We start from the raw sequence: 19854 nt of genomic DNA, 5'->3' as shown, positions 1-19854 counted from the left end.
CAACAATTCTACTCCTCAGGTTTTTCAAAGGCTGGGATTACAGGTTTGCATCACCATTACCTGGTTTATTAGTCTTTAATTAGAAAGCCACCAAATTAATCAAGGTGACCCCTATTCTAATGTTTCCATCTTTTGTTCTTAAAGGATTTTAGAAAGATCAGTATTGCTGCAGATTGAGGAGGCTAAGAGACAGGACTGCTGATAAGTGAGAAAGGGGTTTGGAGAGGAGGCAATAGGGGCTTGAAGCCTGAAGCTGTAAAACCAGGAGCTCAGACTCTCAAGTCCCACCAACTACAATTCCCAGGCTCCCTGGCCACGCCCCTCCTGGATGGCCCCTCCCTGCCTTGTTGGCCCCGCCCCCTCTCGGCGACCGGCAGGGTGCCCGCCCGACTTCCCAGCTGCCCCGTGCAGCCCGGGCATGCCCAGTGTGGGCGCAGCCCCGGCTCTGGGAGCGCCGGGGCGGAGCGGGCAGCCGGGCGCGGAGCAGGCGAGCCTAGCCACGGTGGGCGAGATCACGGGCCCGAGCCTCCGCGGCAGGGCTGCGGGGTAGGTGTGGGCCGCGGCAAACAGGGTGTCGACCACTTGCACGTCTGGGCCTGGGCGGCAGGGCCCAGGGGGCAAGCGACAGCTGTCAGGCCAGAGCTGGTCCGTGAGGTTCAGGCAGGGGCTGCGGCAGGGACCCCGGCCCACGGGCCGGGGACGTGAAGGGCGGCGAGGGCAGGCCCTGTGGCGCGCGGCGCCCAAGGCTTGCTCTTCCTAGGTGCGGTGGGGCTATCTTCAGCTCCCGTGACCCGCGGTGAGCGAGGTTCTCACCCTGTGCGCGGCAGCGGCTGGGGAGAAAGACTGGTTCTTAGCCCAGTTGCCTAGAAGCTCCGGGAGAAAAAGGGATCGAGGACTCCCCGGGACCCCGGAGGTATTCTGAGGCCCGGTGATGAGTAAAGGTGTTTACCTTCTCCCTACCTGGAGTGGGAAACGCGGCTTCCTGCCTTCCGGGACTTGGGTTTGGTGGCTTGGAAATGAAAGTGCAGGAGTATGTCTCAGTAGATGCTTAATCGGTTCTAAAGACTGTCAAGAATTTAGTGGCCCGCAGCATTTCAAGGTTTAAGAAAGGTGATTTGCCCAAGGGATGCTTGGGTTAAACAAAAATCCTTGTTGCAAAGCATAAGCAAAAAAAAAAAAAAAGCCGGGACTGTGTTCTGAAGTGTGAAGTTTGCTGTAATTGGCTTTCACTCGCTGTTGGACGAAAGGTTTAACTTTTTCACCTGTAAAATATTGTGAACCAGAAGATGCATCTTGATTCTCCTGTGTTGCAGGAGCCCTTTGTAAATGGTGTGGTCTTAAATTGTGGCAGGTTATTTTTCTGTATGCCTCAGCATTTGTTAAACAGGCTAATTCATACCAAATGTTCTCTCCCATAGGAAAGATGTTAGGCTCACAGTATAAAATTGAAATGGCCTGTCCTTCAAAGGCTCTATTTGGTCAGTAGTAGTAGACTCTTTGCTACGTGCAGAAGCTGGATATTAACCTGCCAGGAGCCAAATGACAGTGGTTCTGTGTTGGATAGACATGTTTGAAGTTCCCTGTCTGGGCTCTAAGAGAAAACTAGACCAAGTAATGAGTTTACTCAAACCTCAAATCGGGTATATTCTTTATACACAATTTTCAGCTTGGTTTATTCACTCTCAAAAGCTGTGAAGAGTTTTAACATCCTTTATTTGTAGATGAGCAAGTCATTGGTTAAGAGGGTGTTACCTATGACAGTCTTCACACACTTAGTGACGTACCCATCATTAGATGTTTACTCTTTTGGCCATGGACTTCTTTCACCACAACTCTTAGAACACTGTCTGCTAGAAGACACATTCAGGAAACTCTGGGGCTTTTTTTTTTTTTTTTTTGAGGGAGGAGTGGGAGTAATGACAGATGTTTCTTAACCCTAGAAACTTCTCCAGGTGAGGGTGAGTACATTTGACTGGGATTTGACTTAAGGAGATCATGTACATGGTGTTGTGCAGGTAGCCTTCTGATTCTGATCTCCCTGTTGGTCCAGTTCTGAGTGGCATTAGTCCAGTTGGGTCAGGGTGCTGCTACTTGATGAGGTGGCCAAAGGTCAAGCAAAGTATCCTTTATGTTTTGTAGTTGAGTGGTATACAAGCTGCCTGTGAAATTAGTGTATTAAGATTATTATATGTCTTAAATTGGAGATTCTCAGCTTGGTTTAGTGGGGCTTGAGACCTTTGAAATCCCAAATCCTTATACTTTTGCAAATAGATTTTTTTCCATTTACCTGAGAGTTCACTTTAAAGAAATAAGTGAGAGACTAGTGTTTAACTCTCTTGCCCTTTTCAGTACTGGGGAATGAATCAGAACTTCAGAGCTTCATATATGTTAGGCAGGTTCTGTACCAGTGAACTATATCCCCAACCTTTGTTTTTGTTTTGTTTCTTTACCTTTGGAGCCTGTCCTGGAACTCTGTAACCAGGCTGGCCTTGAACTCAGGTCCACTTGCTTCGGCCTTCCAAATGCTGGGATTAAAGGCGTGTGCCACCACCTCTTGGCTTGTTTTGTTTTTGAGACAAGTCTTGAATTCAGCTTATCCAGACTTTGAGTTGGGATCATAGGACTGTAGTATCAGGCTTCTCTCTCTCTTTCTCTTTAAATAAACATTTTTCCTTAGTATTGGTAATTGAACATGCCATGCAAGCACTCTATCACTGAGTTATAATTATCTCTTTTTTTTTTAACATTTATTAATTATGTGTTTGTATGAGCATGTGTGCCATGATGTGAGTGAGTGTACTGTGTTGTGTATATGAAGTCAGAGGACAACCATGTGGGTCCTGAGTATTATTAAACTTAGATGATTTGACTTGGCAGAAGGCTCCCTTATCTGCTCAGCCACGTCCCTAGCCCTGACTGAGTTTTATTTGCAACCCTGTCAGTTTCTTAATTGTTGGAACTAGGTTTCCCATTTATATGGGAATATATCTATTTTAAAAAAATGTACTTGCAAAAATATAAGGATTTGGGATTTCAAAGGTCTCAAGCCCCACTAAACCAAGCTGAGAATCTCCAATTTAAGACATATAATAATCTTAATATATATCTTTTTTTTTTTTTGAGATGGGGGTCTCATGTTCTCATATACCCCATTGATCTCAAACTTCTAATTTAGCTGAGGATGACTTTGAACTCCTGATTATCTTGCCTCAGTTTCCCAAGTGGTGTTATAGGTATGTGTCACCATACCTAATCCTTATTGTTCTAACGGCTATTTGCTAACCTGAACTTTATGAGGTGGTTTTGTTTTGTTTTGTAATGGGGAATTGAACCCTGGCTCTCATACATACTGAGCATACAGTCTACTTTTGAACTTGACCCTCTTCCCAAGCCTTAGTTAAGTTTAAAATTCATTGTTTCTTACATGATTATTAAAATACATGCACAGCGGCTGGAGAGACGGCCCAGTGGTTAACAGCATTGGAGGTTCTGAGTTCAATTCCCAGCAACCACATGGTGGCTCACAACCATCTGTAATGAGATCTGGTGCCCTCTTCTGGCCTGTAGGCATGATGCATTTAGAACACTATATATAATAAATACATCTTTTAAAAAGGCAGGTATATATATATATATGTACTTTTAAAATTAGAAAATGGTGCTGTAGGTCACTAGATTATATCTCCAGGACTATACTGGTGGTGGGGGATGAGGTTAGAAAACATAGAAAGACCTAATTAGAGGGCTTGGTAGTTTCTTATATTCTTATACACTTTCCTGTGTATTTGAGGAGTATGCATGATTAAAGTGGATCAAAACAAAAGCCCTAGCAGGTGTGAAACTCATGTGTAGACAGCCTGTTGTGGAAATTGTGGTTATCTTGCCTCTGCCTCCTACCTAGTGGTGGAATTACAGCCTAGTTCCTTCCAATTTTTTTTTGTTTCTTATGTATGTATGTATGTATGTATGTATGTATGTATGTATGTATGTATGTGTCAGTGCTTGTGAATTCAGGTGCCTGTGTAGGCTAGAAAAGGGTATTGAATCCCCTGGAGCTGGAGTTCAGATGATTGACAGAGGTCTGACACAGGCATTAGGAATTGATCTCTGGTCTTCTGAAAGAGCAACATGTGATTTTAGTCGCTGAGCCATCTCTCCTTTCCCATCTTCAAGTGTTTGAGAATCCATAGCCAGCATAAAAATTGCTTCAGAGGCTATTCAAACATTATTACCACCCATTTCCGAATCCTCAACAGTGTTTGAAGTGTTAGGAGGAGGAGTCTGGGACACCAAGGCTTAGGGGAGACCACTTGTCCAGGAACACATTTGTCCCTCTTTATTTACTAGGGAAGCTGAGGCAGGAAAATCTGTTGAGCCCAGGAGTATGGGGCTAGCTGGGACAGTTTACCAAGATCTCACATCTCAAATGAAAAAATAAGCATCTTAGGTTTCATTAGTTACAGGTATAGTTTATTGTATTTGTGCTACAGTCTATTACTCTTGTATTAGGGCTACTAGAATGTGGAGTCATGTTGTAGAAACAGATAATGAGATGACTTATCTTTAATATAGTATTTTTTTTCTCCATTTGTTTCTAGGCCCTCCATGATGAGAGATTTGGGGGTACTTCCTCTCTGTAACTGATAGTCTGGGAAGTGAAGAGATGGCTGACAGTGTCAAAACCTTTCTGCAGGACCTTGGCAGGGTGAGTATATTTTCATGGAATTTATAACCCTCCCCCCTTTCTTTTTGCTAAAGAACTGACTAGGAAATCCTTCAGGTGTTTCGTAAATTTTATATTTGTTGGGTCTTTTATATACAACATAGGTTTTCAATCTAGTCTACTCAGTATGCCAAGTACTAGGAATGTAGGTATACACTGTCCTGAGTCTTTTATTTTGCTATGGTTTAATTTCAGTCCTGTTTCTCCTTTCCAAATGCTGGGATTACAAGTGCCTAGTTATCTCCTGTATCTTTGTGTGTGTGTGTGTGTGTGTGTGTGTACACGCGCGCACGCATGCACGCGCACACAAGAGAGAGAGAGAGCGAGAGAGACAGGGAGACAGAGAGAGTCATCTTTTTTTCTGTAGTTGACACACACAGACACAGAGACTTATGAATTCTCAGCCTTAGCTTAGGCTTGTCCCACTAGCTTTTTTAATGTAATTTAACCTGTTTCTATTCATCTATGTTTTACATGGGACTTTTTACCCTTCTTTCATCTGTATGTCCTATTTTCCTGCATCCTCATGTCTGTCTGTCTGGCTCCTGGTGTCTTCTTGGCATCTCTTTCTTTCTTCCTCCAACCCTAAATTCCTCCTAATTACTCTCTGTCCTGAAGTCCTACCTATATCTCCTCTCTTGCTTTTGGCGGTTTAGCGTTTTTTGCTTTTTGTTTTCGAGACAATGTTTCTCTGGAGGTTGGTCTGGAACTAGCTCTTGTAGACCAGGCTGGTCTTGAATTCACAGAAATCTGCCTGCCTCTGCCTCCCGAGCGCAAGAACTAAAGGTGTGCTCCACCGCCCTGCGGCTGTTTAGCTTTTTATTAGACCAATGGGGGTACCTTAGGCAGGCAAGATAAAGTAGTAATACAATAATTAAACAAATGCAACACATCTTTGCATAGTTAAACAAATATTCCACAGTGTGTATATATATTTGTGTGTGTTTGTGTGGTACATACCTGTGGGTGTGCAGGTAACAGTCTGATGCTCATGTGGAAGCCAAAGCAGAACTTTGGTGTCTTCCTCTACCACCTCTATTGCTGTCTGCTTAATTGTCTTGATGCAGGGTCTCTTACTGTACCTGAGTTGGCCTATTTGGCCAGGGAATTCTCAGGATCCAGCAGTCATGCCTAGTTTTTTACAAGAAGGCAATGGATTTGAACTCAGGTCCTCATGCTTTCAGAGCAAACACTTTTACATACATACTGATTGAATCCCAACCCTTCTATCCTGCATCCTATGGAAGTTGGGAGACTATCTAATGAGTTCATGATCTAGTGTTAACATTCTGTTTATCTTGACTACAGAGCCTTTTCTGTTTGTTTTGAGACTAGTTGTATAGTTCAGGATGACCTTGAACTTCTGATTCCTTGCATTGATAGAAAGTTCTGGGATTATAAGCATGTATCACTGGTTTGAGCCAGATGTAGTAGCACACATCTGTAATCACAGCACTCATTTGACTGAGGCAGGAGGATCATGAATTCTTGGCCATCTTGAGTTATATAGTGAGATCCATCTCAAAAAATGAAATAGCAAACCACCACCACCAACCCCCCCAAAAAAAACAGAAAACCACTTGAGAGATAGAGCAAAAGGATGGTAGTTCAACTCCAGAATTGGCTACATAGAAAGTTTGAGCCCCCACTCCTCCTGGGAGAGGGGCTACATGAGACCCTGCCTCAGAAAGAAAAAAAAGAAACAAATTTTGAAAATGGCAACTAGGCTTAAGGGTGACATTCTAACTTCCTGTTACTCAAAATCAGTTTTAGAAATAATAACCCTGAGATGGCTTACAGAGAGGGAATTGATTTCAAGTCACTCATCATGGAGAGCCTGGAAAGAGGAAAGAGACTTACATTAAAGATATATTACTTCCTCAGGAGGCAGAGGCAGGCAGATCTCTGAGTTTGAGGCCAACCTGGTCTACAGAGTGAGTTCTAGGACAGGCTGCAAAGCCACAGAGATACCCTGTCTTGAAAAAAAAACAAAAAAACAAAAAAACAAAATAACAACAAAAAAGTATTACTTTGAGCCTACCCAGCAGTGGTGGCACAGACAATTGGATCTTGAGTTCAAGGCTAGCCTGGTCTACAAAGCTACACAGAGAAACCTTGTCATCCTCCAAAAAAGATATTACTTGATGATGTTTCTACAAAATGACTTCACATTCTTATAGCTCTAATACAAGCAGGTACCAAGCCTGACACCAAGTTCAACCCTCAGGATTTTCTTGGCCTTCTGACTGAGGCACAGCCATGCTTTTGTTTTTATTCGATTTATTGTGTGTGTGCTTGGACAGTATGTCAAGTTTCCCCTTCTATATGTAGTCTAATGGCTGCCAACTGGTGGCAAGTACTTTTACCTGCTGAGATATCCTTCTGGTCTTTATGTTTTTATTTATTTATTTAAAAGATGTTCTTACTCTATCCTAGACTGGGTTCAAATTTGTGATCATCTTGCCTCAGTCTCTCAAGTGCCCTAATGCTAGTGTTATAGGAATATACCACCACGCTTGGCTCTGCTTTTTTTTTTTTTTTTTTTTTTTTTTTCTTTTATGAAGCTGACTGTCCTGGCGAAATTATTCTACTTTGGACATAAATCTATTATAATTTTTATTAAACTCTAATGTGTGTGTGTGTATTACATTTTTAGTTTTATTTGTAAATTTTTTCTGTTTTTCTTTTCAATAGTAGAATTAAACCCAAGACCTCTCACATGATAGGCAAACACTCTGCTGAATCCCTAGCCTTTTCTTGCCTTTATTTTGAGGTAGAGTCTTACATTGTAAGCCCAGGCTGACCTAATTTGAGGCAATTATCCTGCTCGTCTCCCATGTTGGTGGAATTACACTATCTTGGGTGTTTCCATCTGACCAAAGATTAGTTCAGTGAAGTTACACAATATGTGGTTGGTTGCAGGGATGAATAAATGTAGTTCTATGTAGTTCTTTGAACTGGATTACAGGTAATTCTGGAGTTTATAGCACTAGAATAACTTGGAATTCTTCAGATATGGTTGGCAGGTGCATTTGTCACTGTCTGTATGCTGTCTATACAAACTCAATAGCTGTACCAAGAAGCTTCTGTTTGATGTGACACTGCCTTACTAAAGAGGTTTTTTTACATTTTGAAGCAATTATTTCTTTCCCCTCCCTCTTCCTTCCTCCCTTCTTTCTCTCCTTTTAAAACAGTAATTGTATATTTCTCTAAATTTGATATAGTGTAGTCCTTCTTGACTGGTGTTTAGAACTACTATAGAATTCAAGGAATACTGCAGCAGTTTAATTGGTACTGAAAGGGAGTAGGGAAAACAACGCATTTTCATAGTATTGGTAAATGTAAAAGTGTTGGAAAACTATTATTTAGTACTCATAATTCAAGATTGGCTTAGGTAAGAATCATGGAAGGATGCTAAATTTGGGAGAAATCTATGGGCATGATATTTTCATGGCATCAGAAGTGTTTCCCAGTTACTATTTTCTAGTTACTAAAGGAAAAAGTTTGAAACCATGAAATTAATATCATCACAAGGGCAAACGGTTACTGTGTGCCATTGTTTTAGGGAGTGAGGTGGATATGATCTCCTTGGACAGAACAGGCTGGCTGTGTATCACTGGCTGACCTTGAATTTGGAACTTTTCCTGCCTCTACCTTGAATTTTGGGGGAAAAAAAGGCATGTGCCACCATGCCTAGCTTATGTGTTTCTTGGTGTGATACCATCAGTTCTGTGATATTCTTGTTCAAAATGCTTAACCTGGGATATCATGGGGAAACTTAAATCTTAAGAAAATTCCATGATGAAGTAGCTAGCCTGTATTCCCCCCTCCCCTTCCCCAGACAAGGATCTCTGTAGCTTTGGAGCCTGTCCTGGAACTGTAGACCAGGCTGGCTTCAAATTCGGAGATCTACCTGCCTCTGCCTCTGGAGTGCTGGGATTAAAGGCATGTACCGCCACCACCCTGCTTTTTAACATTTCTTTTGAGAAGTAAAGATTCTTACTATCACACCCCGTGATAGTGTGGTAATCCCAACCCACCTGGTGGAAGGGAAGAACTGATTCTTACAAGTTGTCCTCTGATCACCATGCATGGTGACATACTTATACAAATAAATAAAATGGAAAAAGCAAAAGTATAAAGAACTATTCTTGATTTGAAAATACCAAAGAGACAAAAGAAATACATTATTTGATTCTGGATTAAACTCTTCAGGTGTGAAATGCCATGAAATTCATTGTTTTGATGAATGGAAAAATTGGAATGTGGGCTATAAAGTATTTTAGTATTAAGTTTCTTCAATTGATAACTACCCTATGGTTATATAAAGAATATTGTTCTTAGGCTACTTCCTGAAAATACCATACAAGGGCCTGTTGGCCAGTATACTTGTCTTCCCAGTATTTGGAAGCTGAAGAAAATCAAGAGTTTGAAGCGAGTCTGACTTATGTAGTGAGGCCCTGTTTCAGCCTCTGCCCAAGGGAAAAACAACATGAGTGTGATTAAAAACAACCTACTTTGAATGGTTTGGATAAGAGTATATAAGTATGGAAAAAATACTAACTAGTGATTCTGGACTAAAGGAGTTTTGAAGTTCTCTATTGTTGCAATTCTTTTGTAAATTAAGAAATGTAGTTGGAAATTTTCTTTGGGTCACCAACCTGCTTCCAAAATAAAGATGTGTGGACTTAATTATGAATTCTCAGTCTTAGCTCAGGCTTGTCCCACTGCTTCTTATAACTTACTTTAGCCTGTTTCTCTTCGTCTATATTTTGCATCTGGCCTTTTTACCTTTCTTTTATTCTGTATGTCCTACTAGCTTCTTCCATGCCTGGCTGGCTGACCCTGGGCAGCTCCTTGGTTCTCCCCTTCCTCCTCTCTCCTCCCAACTTCTTCCCCACTTCCAGATTCCTTCTATCTGCCTGCCAGCCCTGCCTATCCTTCTACTGCCTAGCTATTGGCCATTCAGCTTTTATTTTGTGTAGCCTTAACCTTGGCTATCCTGGAACTTGCTCTGTAGACCAGGTTGGCTTCGAATTCATAGAGATCTGCTTGCCTCTGCCCCCAAGTGTGTGTGCCACTGCCCAGCTCTGCCATTCATCTTTTTATTAAATCAATCAGGTGCCTTAGCAGGCAAGTTGAATCATGTGCAACACATCTTTACATAGTTTAACAAATGCAATATACCTTTATATAGTTAAAGTAATACATAAAGGGTGAGGTTATAGTTCAGTGGCAGAGTGCTGTCTACTATGCCCCAAGTCCTGAGTTACATCACAGCACCGGAGGCTCAAATCACTCTCATGTTTTGTAGTATCAAAATAAGTACTGTGGTTTCCTCTGTTACTCATCTGTGTGTAACTTTGGAAAGTCTGCATCCCACAATCTCTTTAAAAATGTCCTTCTCTACAGGGGATCAAAGATTCCATCTGGGGCATCTGCACCATCTCAAAGCTAGATGCTCGGATCCAGCAGAAGAGAGAGGAGCAGCGCCGAAGGAGGGCAAGCAGTGTCTTGGCCCAGAGGAGAGCCCAGAGTGTAGAGCGGAAACAAGAGAGGTGAGGAGTACAGGCCTACATCCCAAGCTGTTATCAGAGGGCCATATACTAGGACCAGTACAGTATAGAGAAGGCCCTACATAGTAACTTAGAATTTCAGATCTTATTAGTTTTTGTTTGTTGTTTGTTTGTTTTTGGGAAATGTTATAGGTTATTCCCCCACCCCAACACACACCCACTCACCCGTGGGTGTTTGTTTTATTTGGGGAATGAAGAGATGACTCAGTGGTTAAGAGTACTTATTGATTTTCCAGAGCACCTGGATTCAGTTCCCAGCACCTGCATGGAGGCTAACAGCTGTCTGCAATTGTGATTCCAGGGGATCCAAGGCTCTCTTGTAGCCTGCATGGATAATGCACATAGGTGGTGCAGACACACATGCAGGCAAAATACCCATATACATAAAAATAAATAACATTTAAAAATTATTTATCATTGGGAGAGTATGTCCCTTTCATAGCACATGTGTAGATGCCATAGGACATCTTTGTGGAATCAACTTCTCCTTCTACCTTTTACATGGGTTCAGGGAATCAAACTCAGGTTTCCAGGCTTGTGACACTTTTATTAGTAAGTCATCTCATCAGCCCCTTTGTAGTTTTAAAAGGAAAGCTGATGATGCGTAGTTTTAATACCAGCACTTAGGATCAGAGGCAGGCAGTTTGAAGCCAAATAGTGAGTTCCAAGCCAGCCAGGGCTACATAGTAAAATCCTGTTCAAACTGACAACAAAATGGAAAAGCTGGTTTCGTACCTGGCTGAGGTGGCATGGGCATGTAATACCAGCACTGTGAAGACTGAGGCAGGATGACTGCCAGAGTTTGAGACCAGCCTGGACTATATAATGAGGCCCTGTCTCTAAAACCTGGTTTCTTGGAAACATGGTAGCCTTTTCTTATTGACAATTAGAACGTTGGGAGAACATTAGGTGCTAAAAGATAATATGGTGCCAGTAGAAGATGTAAAATGGAGAGTTATTCGATAACATTGGAAATAGCCTATAAGTTTTACAAGTTAAACTCATTGTCTTTTCCAGTGAGCCACGTATTGTTAGTAGAATCTTCCAGTGTTGTGCTTGGAACGGTGGAGTATTCTGGGTAGGTTTCTTTTTCATCAAATTCTAGGTTTCTTATATGTATCTTTAGATTGTTACTAGGTTAATATTTCTCAGCTGCTTCCTAAAAAAATAAGATGAATTATCTGTTTGAGCTGCTTATATATGCTGATGACTATCGTATTGATAGGGGATGGAGGGGGCAATCTGAGCAAGAAATAATTATATGTATGGAAATGTTAAAGTGGAACCCTTTTTTGTATGATGTCTGAAAACAGTAATTGCCATGTGTGGTAGTACATGCCTATAATTCCAGTACTTGAGAGGTAGAGGCAGGCAGACCTCTGAAACCAGGCTAGTCTTGTCTTCCTGAGTTTCGGGCCATCTAGGGATGATATAGCGAGATGCTGTCTCAAGGAAAAAAAAAAAGAAAAAAAAAATTTAATGTTAAAAAATACCTGTGGGTTGGAGAGATGGACCAGTTAAGAGCAGTTATTGCTCTTGCAGAGCATCTGGGTTCAGTTAACAGCACTTAATGAGGCATTTTAAATCTGGTTTTTAATGCCATGTCCAGGGGATTTTGTATATACTCTTCTGGCCTCCATGGGCACCTGTACACATGTGCTGCATATACAGATAACCAGACATATATAAAATAATAAAAATAATCTTTAAAAAAAAAAATAGTATCAGCACTTGGTGGTAAAAGTAGGAGGATCAGAAGTTGAATGTAATCCTTGACTACATAGTAAGTTTGAAATCAGCCAGAGATACATGAAACCCTGCCTCAAACAAACAAATAAATACTAATCAGGCATAGTTGCATAGACCTTTAATCCCAGTACTCAGGAGGCAGAGGCAGATGGATGTCTGAGTTCAGCCTAGTCTATAGAGTGAGTTCTAGGACAGCCAGGGCTACACAGAGAATACCTTATCTAGAAAAACTATCAGGAAACCCTAAACAAATGTGAATTTGGGTTTTGTACATCTTTAGTGAATTTAACTCCTATTCACAAACAATACTTATATGTAAAGAGATATCTGGGAGAGCCTTACATATATGCTTGTTTACTTACATGATCCATTGACAGGTTTTAGTATTGTTATAAATAACTTGTATTAACACTGTCTAGACATTGGCTTATCTGTGGCATCAGAGAAAGGTAGATGTTTCTCGTTATAGCAATTGATTATTTTTGATACTCAAATCAAAAAAGTTACCTGTAATTCATTGAGAACTGTCAGTCTTTTTTTCAAATCTAAATACTATTTTGATTTGATATTTAGTGTAATTCAGTTTCTCTTAATGTAAACATTTTACTAACACTTTCAGATGTTAGCTTTAGATTTAATTAATAAACATCATGGGATGTTTTTATATATCTTCATGTGTTGGCCTGAATGTTAGTTAAAATGTTTTCTCTGTTTCAAAAGTCTCATAGATACATAAAATCTGGAGTTTTGGCAAGTAGGAATGGTGCTTTTTCCAGCCTCCTGATTTATAAACAAACAGTCTTGACTGGAAAGTCATTACAGTGAGAGCCAAAATGTCTTGTTTTAATTTATTATTATTATTATTTTGGGGGTTTTGAGGTGGTTTCCTGGCTGCCCTGGAACTCAAAACTCATTCTATGTATCAGGCTTACATTGATCACCTGTCTTTGCCTCTTGTGTGCTGTGATTAAAATCATCCACCACAATCACCTGATTGCCTCTTTTTAATTTAAAGAAGTGTTTTTGATTATTGCCTCTTTCCTTCAGTTCAGTCTCCTCTTGTTTTATCGAGTGTTTATTCCTGTGCTTCAATCAGTAACAGCCCGGATTATTGGTGAGTATGTATTTATCTTGCTCCTACTTGGGATAGAGGTTTGAGATACTTGTTTCTAGTCTTCCTCAGTTTCATAAGCATTTCCTAACAACATCAGCAATTTGATGTTTTTAGTTTTGTATTTTTGAGATAGGGTTTCTCCATGCAATAGTTCTGGCTGTCTTGGAACTAGCTTTATAGACTCTGAGATTGACCTGCCTCTGCCTCCTCCTCCCTTGTGCTGGGATTAAAGGTGTGTCCCCACACCTCCAGCTGATGTTTTTAATTTAGACTTCTCAGTGGCTTTTTGAGATAGGCTTTGTTGGGCTATTTTATGAACAAGTAAATAGAAGTTAGTTGAGCTATTTATAATAAGTAGCAGACCTGAGATTTAAATTCAGTTGGTTTCCTGATAGCTTTTTCTTTAGTTAGTCACTGTGACATCTCCTTAGTCACCCTGTAAGCAGGTTTGTTTCAAGACAAGCAGAACAAAACTATGAATAAGAGCTGTGAGCAGAATATGAGGCAGAGGAATGGTCACAAAATAGTTCCATTTTTGGTCTTCTGGTGTTCCATCTATTTAACTAAACTAATAATTCTCCTCACCTTTTATTTTAGGTGATCCATCACTGCATGGAGATGTTTGGTCATGGCTGGAATTCTTCCTCACATCAATTTTCAGTGCTCTTTGGGTGCTCCCCCTGTTTGTGCTTAGCAAAGTTGTGAATGCCATTTGGTTCCAAGTAGGTCCAGGACAGAATGGAATCTGGGTTCTATGTGATGGGTTCTCTAGGTTATACTATTTTTAGCCTATGAAGTTAATGGGCCATAGAGAAAATACTTCTTAAGCCTTAACATTTTTTAAGCTAAGCAGCCAGTTTGGTAATCTTTGTGGTTTTGTAAAATGAAATGATTGTCTTAAGGCAGACTTTTCTCATCTGGCAGCTCTGGTAGACAAACAGTGGCATTAGCTCTGGGGATGGACACAGGACCATTAATTCATGTTTTGTTGTACTACTGTTCCCTGTTTCAGGATATAGCTGACCTGGCATTTGAAGTATCAGGGAGGAAACCTCATCCATTCCCCAGTGTCAGCAAAATAATTGCTGACATGCTCTTCAACCTTTTGCTACAGGCACTTTTTCTTATTCAGGTGAGAGACACATGGAAACATTTTTAAAAAGAAAAGAAAAAGAAGTAGGGAAGGGGACTTCAGAAAGATGAGTTTTGCATTTATACTGGAGTATGCATATATGCCTAAGTAATGATTTTTAAAGCACTATTTGTGTGTGTGCACTCTTCACCTTAGTTTTTGAGATGAGATCTCTCACTGAACTTGAAGATCACTATTTTTGGCTAAGGTGCCTGGCTGGCCATCAATCCCCTAGGATTTGTCTGTCTCTGCCTCCCCTCAAGTGTTTGGATTACTGGCATATGCATAAATATCTATATATCTATATCCATGCCTTGTGTTTATGGGGTGCTGGGGATCTGAACTCAGCTCTCTTGCTTTCACAATAGCATTTTTACCCAATGAACATTTTCCTAGGGAGTTAAATTGAAATTTATTACCCAGAGATAAGAATCCGGTACACAATTGAGATATAAGAGTACACACACACACACACACACACACACACACACACACACACGGAATTAAGATTTCTTGCATTTGTTCCTCAGGGGATGTTTGTGAGTCTCTTCCCCATCCATCTTGTGGGTCAGCTGGTTAGTCTGCTGCATATGTCTCTTCTCTACTCACTCTACTGTTTTGAGTACCGTTGGTTCAATAAAGGTAAGTCCATAAAAAGAAACCTGGGATATAGACAGCTTGTTCAGAAATGCTGGTGCTGCACACACTAAGCCGTTCAATATTCAAGCTCTTAGCAGAGCTCATTTGCAAGAGGGAGGTTATATTTGGCCTAGTGAGTTCATTAACCTTTGGGGCCAGGGAAAGTGGCATTGCAGAATTAATTACTTAGTACTTAATATGATGTAGCTCTGTCTGGGCCAGAAGTTGATAGAAAAGAGCACAAGTTGTTAAAGAGAAGTTAAGTAGATGCTAGTGCATTTAGAATTAAATTTTATTTATTTAAGTAATGGTTTTCCAACTTCCTGCTTCTACCTCCCAAGTACTGGAATTACATAATTACTGGGATTACATACATACACTACCAAGGCAAGCTCATTTGTTTACTTTGGGCTTTATTATCATTCTATTTTTAGATTTTAGTTGTTTTACTCTATATTTTGAGTCAAGATTTCATGTAGTTCATGCTAGCATTAAATGGAGCTGAGGGTCACCTTAAACTCTTCTGATAAGAGTGCTGGGATTATGGGTGTGCACCATCATATCAGGCACTTTTTTTTTTTTTGGTCTTTTGAGTTGGGTCTTGGCTGTGTGTAGCCTTGTTGGTCTGGTATTTTTTATGGTCCAGGCTTGTTTCAAACTCCATTCCTCTTGTTTTACCATCTTAAATGCCAGGATGACAGGTATGTCCTACCATAACCAGCTAGGGATCTTGTAAAAAGACTTTGATGCTTTTATAAAGGGGTTCAGAACTTGTAATCCTTGTACTTTGAGGTAGAGAAAGGAGGGCTTTGAGTTTGAAAGTAATCCAGACCATATATAAGATCCTATATCAAAAACCACAAACCCAAACTAACAAAAACCTTTGCATATTCATCTTGGTGAGTGTTAAAATTTTCAGTAGAGATGTCCCCCGCCCCCCTTCCCACCAAGGGTTCCCCTGGCTGTCTTGGAGCTTGCTCTGTATAGACCAGGCTGGCCTCCAACTCAGATCAGGCTACCACCCAAGATGCCATCCTTTTTTGTTATTTTGTTTTGTTCTGGACTTTCCTGACAAATGATGCTGGTGCTAAAATTGTTATTTTGAAGTTGTGATTACTCTAGAATCTTTGCATTGAAGCTTTATGTCAGATCTGTACAATTCTTTGAAACAGGGTCTTACTATATAGTCCTGGCTAATCAGTAACTCCCTATGTAGACCAAATTGCTTCTGCTTTTCAAAGTCCTGGGATCAAAGATTTGTACCATCATGAACCTGGTTGATTTGTATGGTTTATATGCTGTGTTTGTGTTCCAAATGATAGCTTTGTGCCTAAAGCCTAAGCCTCAAATAATTGTGTCTGCCAGTTAGTCATGTAAATAAGATATGAGTCTTAGGTCTACTGACTTCCTTGTTTTAGGAATTGAAATGCACCAGCGATTGTCAAACATAGAAAGGAATTGGCCTTACTACTTTGGATTTGGCTTGCCCTTGGCTTTCCTCACTGCAATGCAGTCCTCCTATATTATCAGGTAACTCGGCTAGAGAAATTCCAAAAACTAGAAAAATAAAAACTCAGGTTGTAGGTATGTCTTAACAAGCATCTTTTATTGGTTTGCTTGTGACCTAGCATTTTACATCATTTGACCATCCGGAAGAGGGTTTTTTTTTTTTTTTTTTTTTTTTTTTTTTGTTAATAGTAATTGACATTTGTCAGCATTAAAATGTAATCTATCTTATTCTATGTATGCTCTTTCCTGGAGGCAGATACTTAGAAATTCAGAAACTCTTGTGTTCATTTCTGAAGCTGTGTTTATATCATGTTGTTTGCAAAGCTGGGAAGGAGATATGAGGCTTGACTTGACTTTTCTAAAGTGAAGTTGACCTTTTTGTTTTTAACAGTGGCTGCCTCTTCTCTATCTTGTTTCCTTTATTCATCATCAGCGCCAATGAAGCAAAGACTCCTGGAAAAGCATAGTAAGTGCCAGTGGTAAGAATTCTGCTGTATAAATCTTATGCTGAAGGAAAGCCTTATGTCTAGTTAGATTCTGTTGTTGTGAACACCATGACCAAAAGCAGCTTGAGGAGAGGATTTATGTGGCTTCTACTTTCGTATTACTGTTGTTCATTATCAAAGGAAATCAGGATAGAGACTCAAATAAGGCAGGAACCTAAAGGAAGAATCAAATGTAGAAGCTTTGGAAGGCTGCTGCTTACTTTACTGGCTTACTCCACATGGCTTGCTCATCCTTCTTTCTTACAGAAATCAGGACCACCAGCCCAGCATTGTCCACTCTCACAATGGGCTATGCCCTTTCCCATCAATCACTAATAAGAAAATGCCTTACAGTTGGATCTTAGGGAGGCATTTTTCTTAACTGAGGTTCCCTTCTCTCAAGCAATTATAGTTTATATCAAGTTGACCTCAAACTTGCCAGCACACTTTAATATAGTTTATTTTTTAAGGTTTATTATTAGTGTTTTGCTTACATGTCTGTCTGTGTACCATGTGTATTCTGTGCCCATGGAGGACAGTAAATGGTGTCATATCCACTGGAACTGGGTTATAGACTATTGTGATTGCTAGGAACTGAGACAGACAGACAGGTACATATGAGAGAGAGAGAGAGAAACACACATACAAATATCCCAAACTGACATTCTCTCCCTATGTAGCACTGTTGTGTCTTGAGCTTGTGATTCTGCTGCCTTGTCCCCCAGTGCTGAGACTAGGTGGATAACACCAAGCCTATCCATTTATACCTATTCTTAAAATTTAACAGTTGTGTCAGGTGTGGTGTTTCATACCTCAATCAGAAAACTTGGAAGACTGTGGCAGAATGATTAATGAGTTCAAGATCCTTTGTAAACATCTGAGTTTACAGATGTTTTTGTAATAATGGCCACTTTTAAAGAAAGTTTGTCAGGCATTGGTGGCCCACGCCCCCTTTAATCTGGTGCGTTGGAGGCAGAGGCAGGCAGATCTCTAAGTTTGAGGCCAGCCTGGTCTAGAGAGCTTTTACAGGACAGGTTCCAAAGCAATATAGAGAAACCATGTCTTGGGGGGGGGTACCCAAAGAAAGAAAGTAGTAGGTTCTGTGTGATCTGGCCACATAGAGAAGTGCTTTTAAAATCTGGGTTATGGGGCTAGAAATAGTGCTCAGCAGTTAAGAGCACTGGCTATTTTTCCAGAGGATCTAGTTCAATTCCTAGCATCTTGGTGGCTCACAGGTAACTGTAACTTCAGTTCTAGAGGATCCAATACCCTCTTCTGTCATTTGTGGTCAGCAGGCACACAGGTAGTGCACAGACAAACTTGTAGTCAAACACTCAATTCCGTTAAATAATAAAATAAAAATTTAAAAATCTGGAATAACTAACTTTACTTTCTTTAAAAGCCCCAGCCTGTAATGTATTTTTGGCAGCAGCAAGACATGCTACATTTCTTTTTCTTTTTTGGTTTTTCAAGACAAGGTTTTCTGTGCTGGGATTAAAGGTGAGGGTCACCAACATCCAGCTACAGCTTTTTTTTCCCCCAGTGGTGGGATTTAACTCACAGCCTCAGGCTGCTAGGTAAGTAGTCTGTCCTGCTACTTGCTCTGCAGCCAGTATATTCTTTAGCTGATAAACTATTGTCTAATACCTGTATTGCTTTGATGAGTCCTTTCTGTTGCTTTAATTTTTTTCCCTATGTAGTTTTAAACTTAAAAGTAGTCAGATAATCTGTAAGTTTGGTTGAAGCAGTTGTGTTGATCAACTGGGAGCTAATGAGTAGGGTTTCTTGTTTGTTCTTTAGTCTTTTCCAGTTGCGCCTCTTCTCCTTGGTGGTCTTTTTAAGCAACAGACTTTTCCACAAGACCGTCTACCTGCAGTCAGCCCTGAGCAGCTCATCCTCTGCAGAGAAGTTCCCTTCTCCACATCCTTCTCCCGCCAAACTGAAAGCTGCTGCAGCCCACTGAGTCCTGCCATCCAAAGGGGATGGGTGGGTGGCATTGGGTGGAGGATGTGGCAGCTCTTTCTGTTTTCTGCCCGCTGCCACGGAAGGCAGGACCTACTGCCAAGGGCACTCTGCATATTCCCTTCTCTTGGATGAATTGGATTTTTTTCTTCTGCAGTAAGGCAGAATCTTACTGACTCCAATATGTGGGTTTTTTTTTTTTTTTTTTTTTTTTTTTTTTTAACCATCACCCAAGGTCTGAAAGGACTGGAGTTTTCCAGCTGTTTTCTAGCATTTGCCAGCTCCTGTGCCTGGACTGACTACATTTTTTTCTTTTCCTATCCCTGTGTCATTTACTACCCTCCCACTTCTTCCTGCCTTCCAGCACCCCCTGGATGAATGGGCTTTGTAATTTTAACTGTTGTATTTTGTGAATTTGTTGTTACTGTTTTTCTGTGAAGCACATACATTGGATGTGGGAGGTAAAGGAGCATTTCAGTTGCTCCAGGTCACTCCTATAGCCATCACTGTCTTGTTTTCTTGTAACTCAGGTTAGGTTTTGGTCTCTCTTGCTCTGCTGCAGAAAAGGAAAGAAGGAAGGGGAAAAAAAAAAAAGAGAGAGAGCTTGAAGAGATGAGACAGACCACAACTAAACTAGCTGGATTTTGAGGAGTCGTTTTTTTTTCTTTCTTCCCCTTGAGGGGAAGCAGCTTTTTTCACTGGTACAATTTAAGTTCCCCAAGCATGGGACAGTACCAGTTCTGGACAAGTGAGTGCCACTGTATCACAGAATGCTCAGAGGATCTGAACTTCTTAACCCTGAAGGTGAAATTCACTGTTGGCCACTGCCAGGTCTCATTGGTGTTTTAAGGAATATTGGGTGCTTCATATAGGAACTGAAAGGGTAAACTTATTAAACCCATTCAACCTGTGATCGGTGATGTTTTCCTGTCATTTTAAGAGTCTAAATATGGGGTGGGAGGGCA

The 19854-nt window shown here is 40.7% G+C and overlaps 1 protein-coding gene across 1 annotated transcript; it reads left to right on the top strand.

Annotated features, from left to right (window-relative positions):
- Positions 1–365: 365 nt before the first annotated feature.
- Positions 366–19467, top strand: Ei24 (EI24 autophagy associated transmembrane protein). Its single transcript, XM_051197085.1, has 11 exons — positions 366–546; positions 4599–4705; positions 10136–10281; positions 11317–11377; positions 13096–13162; positions 13760–13884; positions 14175–14294; positions 14825–14936; positions 16352–16463; positions 16834–16908; positions 18728–19467. Exons 2-11 carry the CDS (start codon positions 4664–4666, stop codon positions 18888–18890), a joined length of 1023 nt encoding a protein of 340 aa, XP_051053042.1. The 5' UTR covers positions 366–546; positions 4599–4663; the 3' UTR covers positions 18891–19467.
- Positions 19468–19854: the final 387 nt, after the last annotated feature.

Source organism: Phodopus roborovskii, unplaced genomic scaffold, assembly GCF_943737965.1.
Source record: "Phodopus roborovskii unplaced genomic scaffold, PHOROB, whole genome shotgun sequence".
NCBI classification, from domain to species: Eukaryota; Metazoa; Chordata; class Mammalia; order Rodentia; family Cricetidae; genus Phodopus; species Phodopus roborovskii.
The sequence above is the reverse complement of the archived record's forward strand: the minus strand, read 5'-3'. Positions and strand labels throughout refer to the sequence as shown.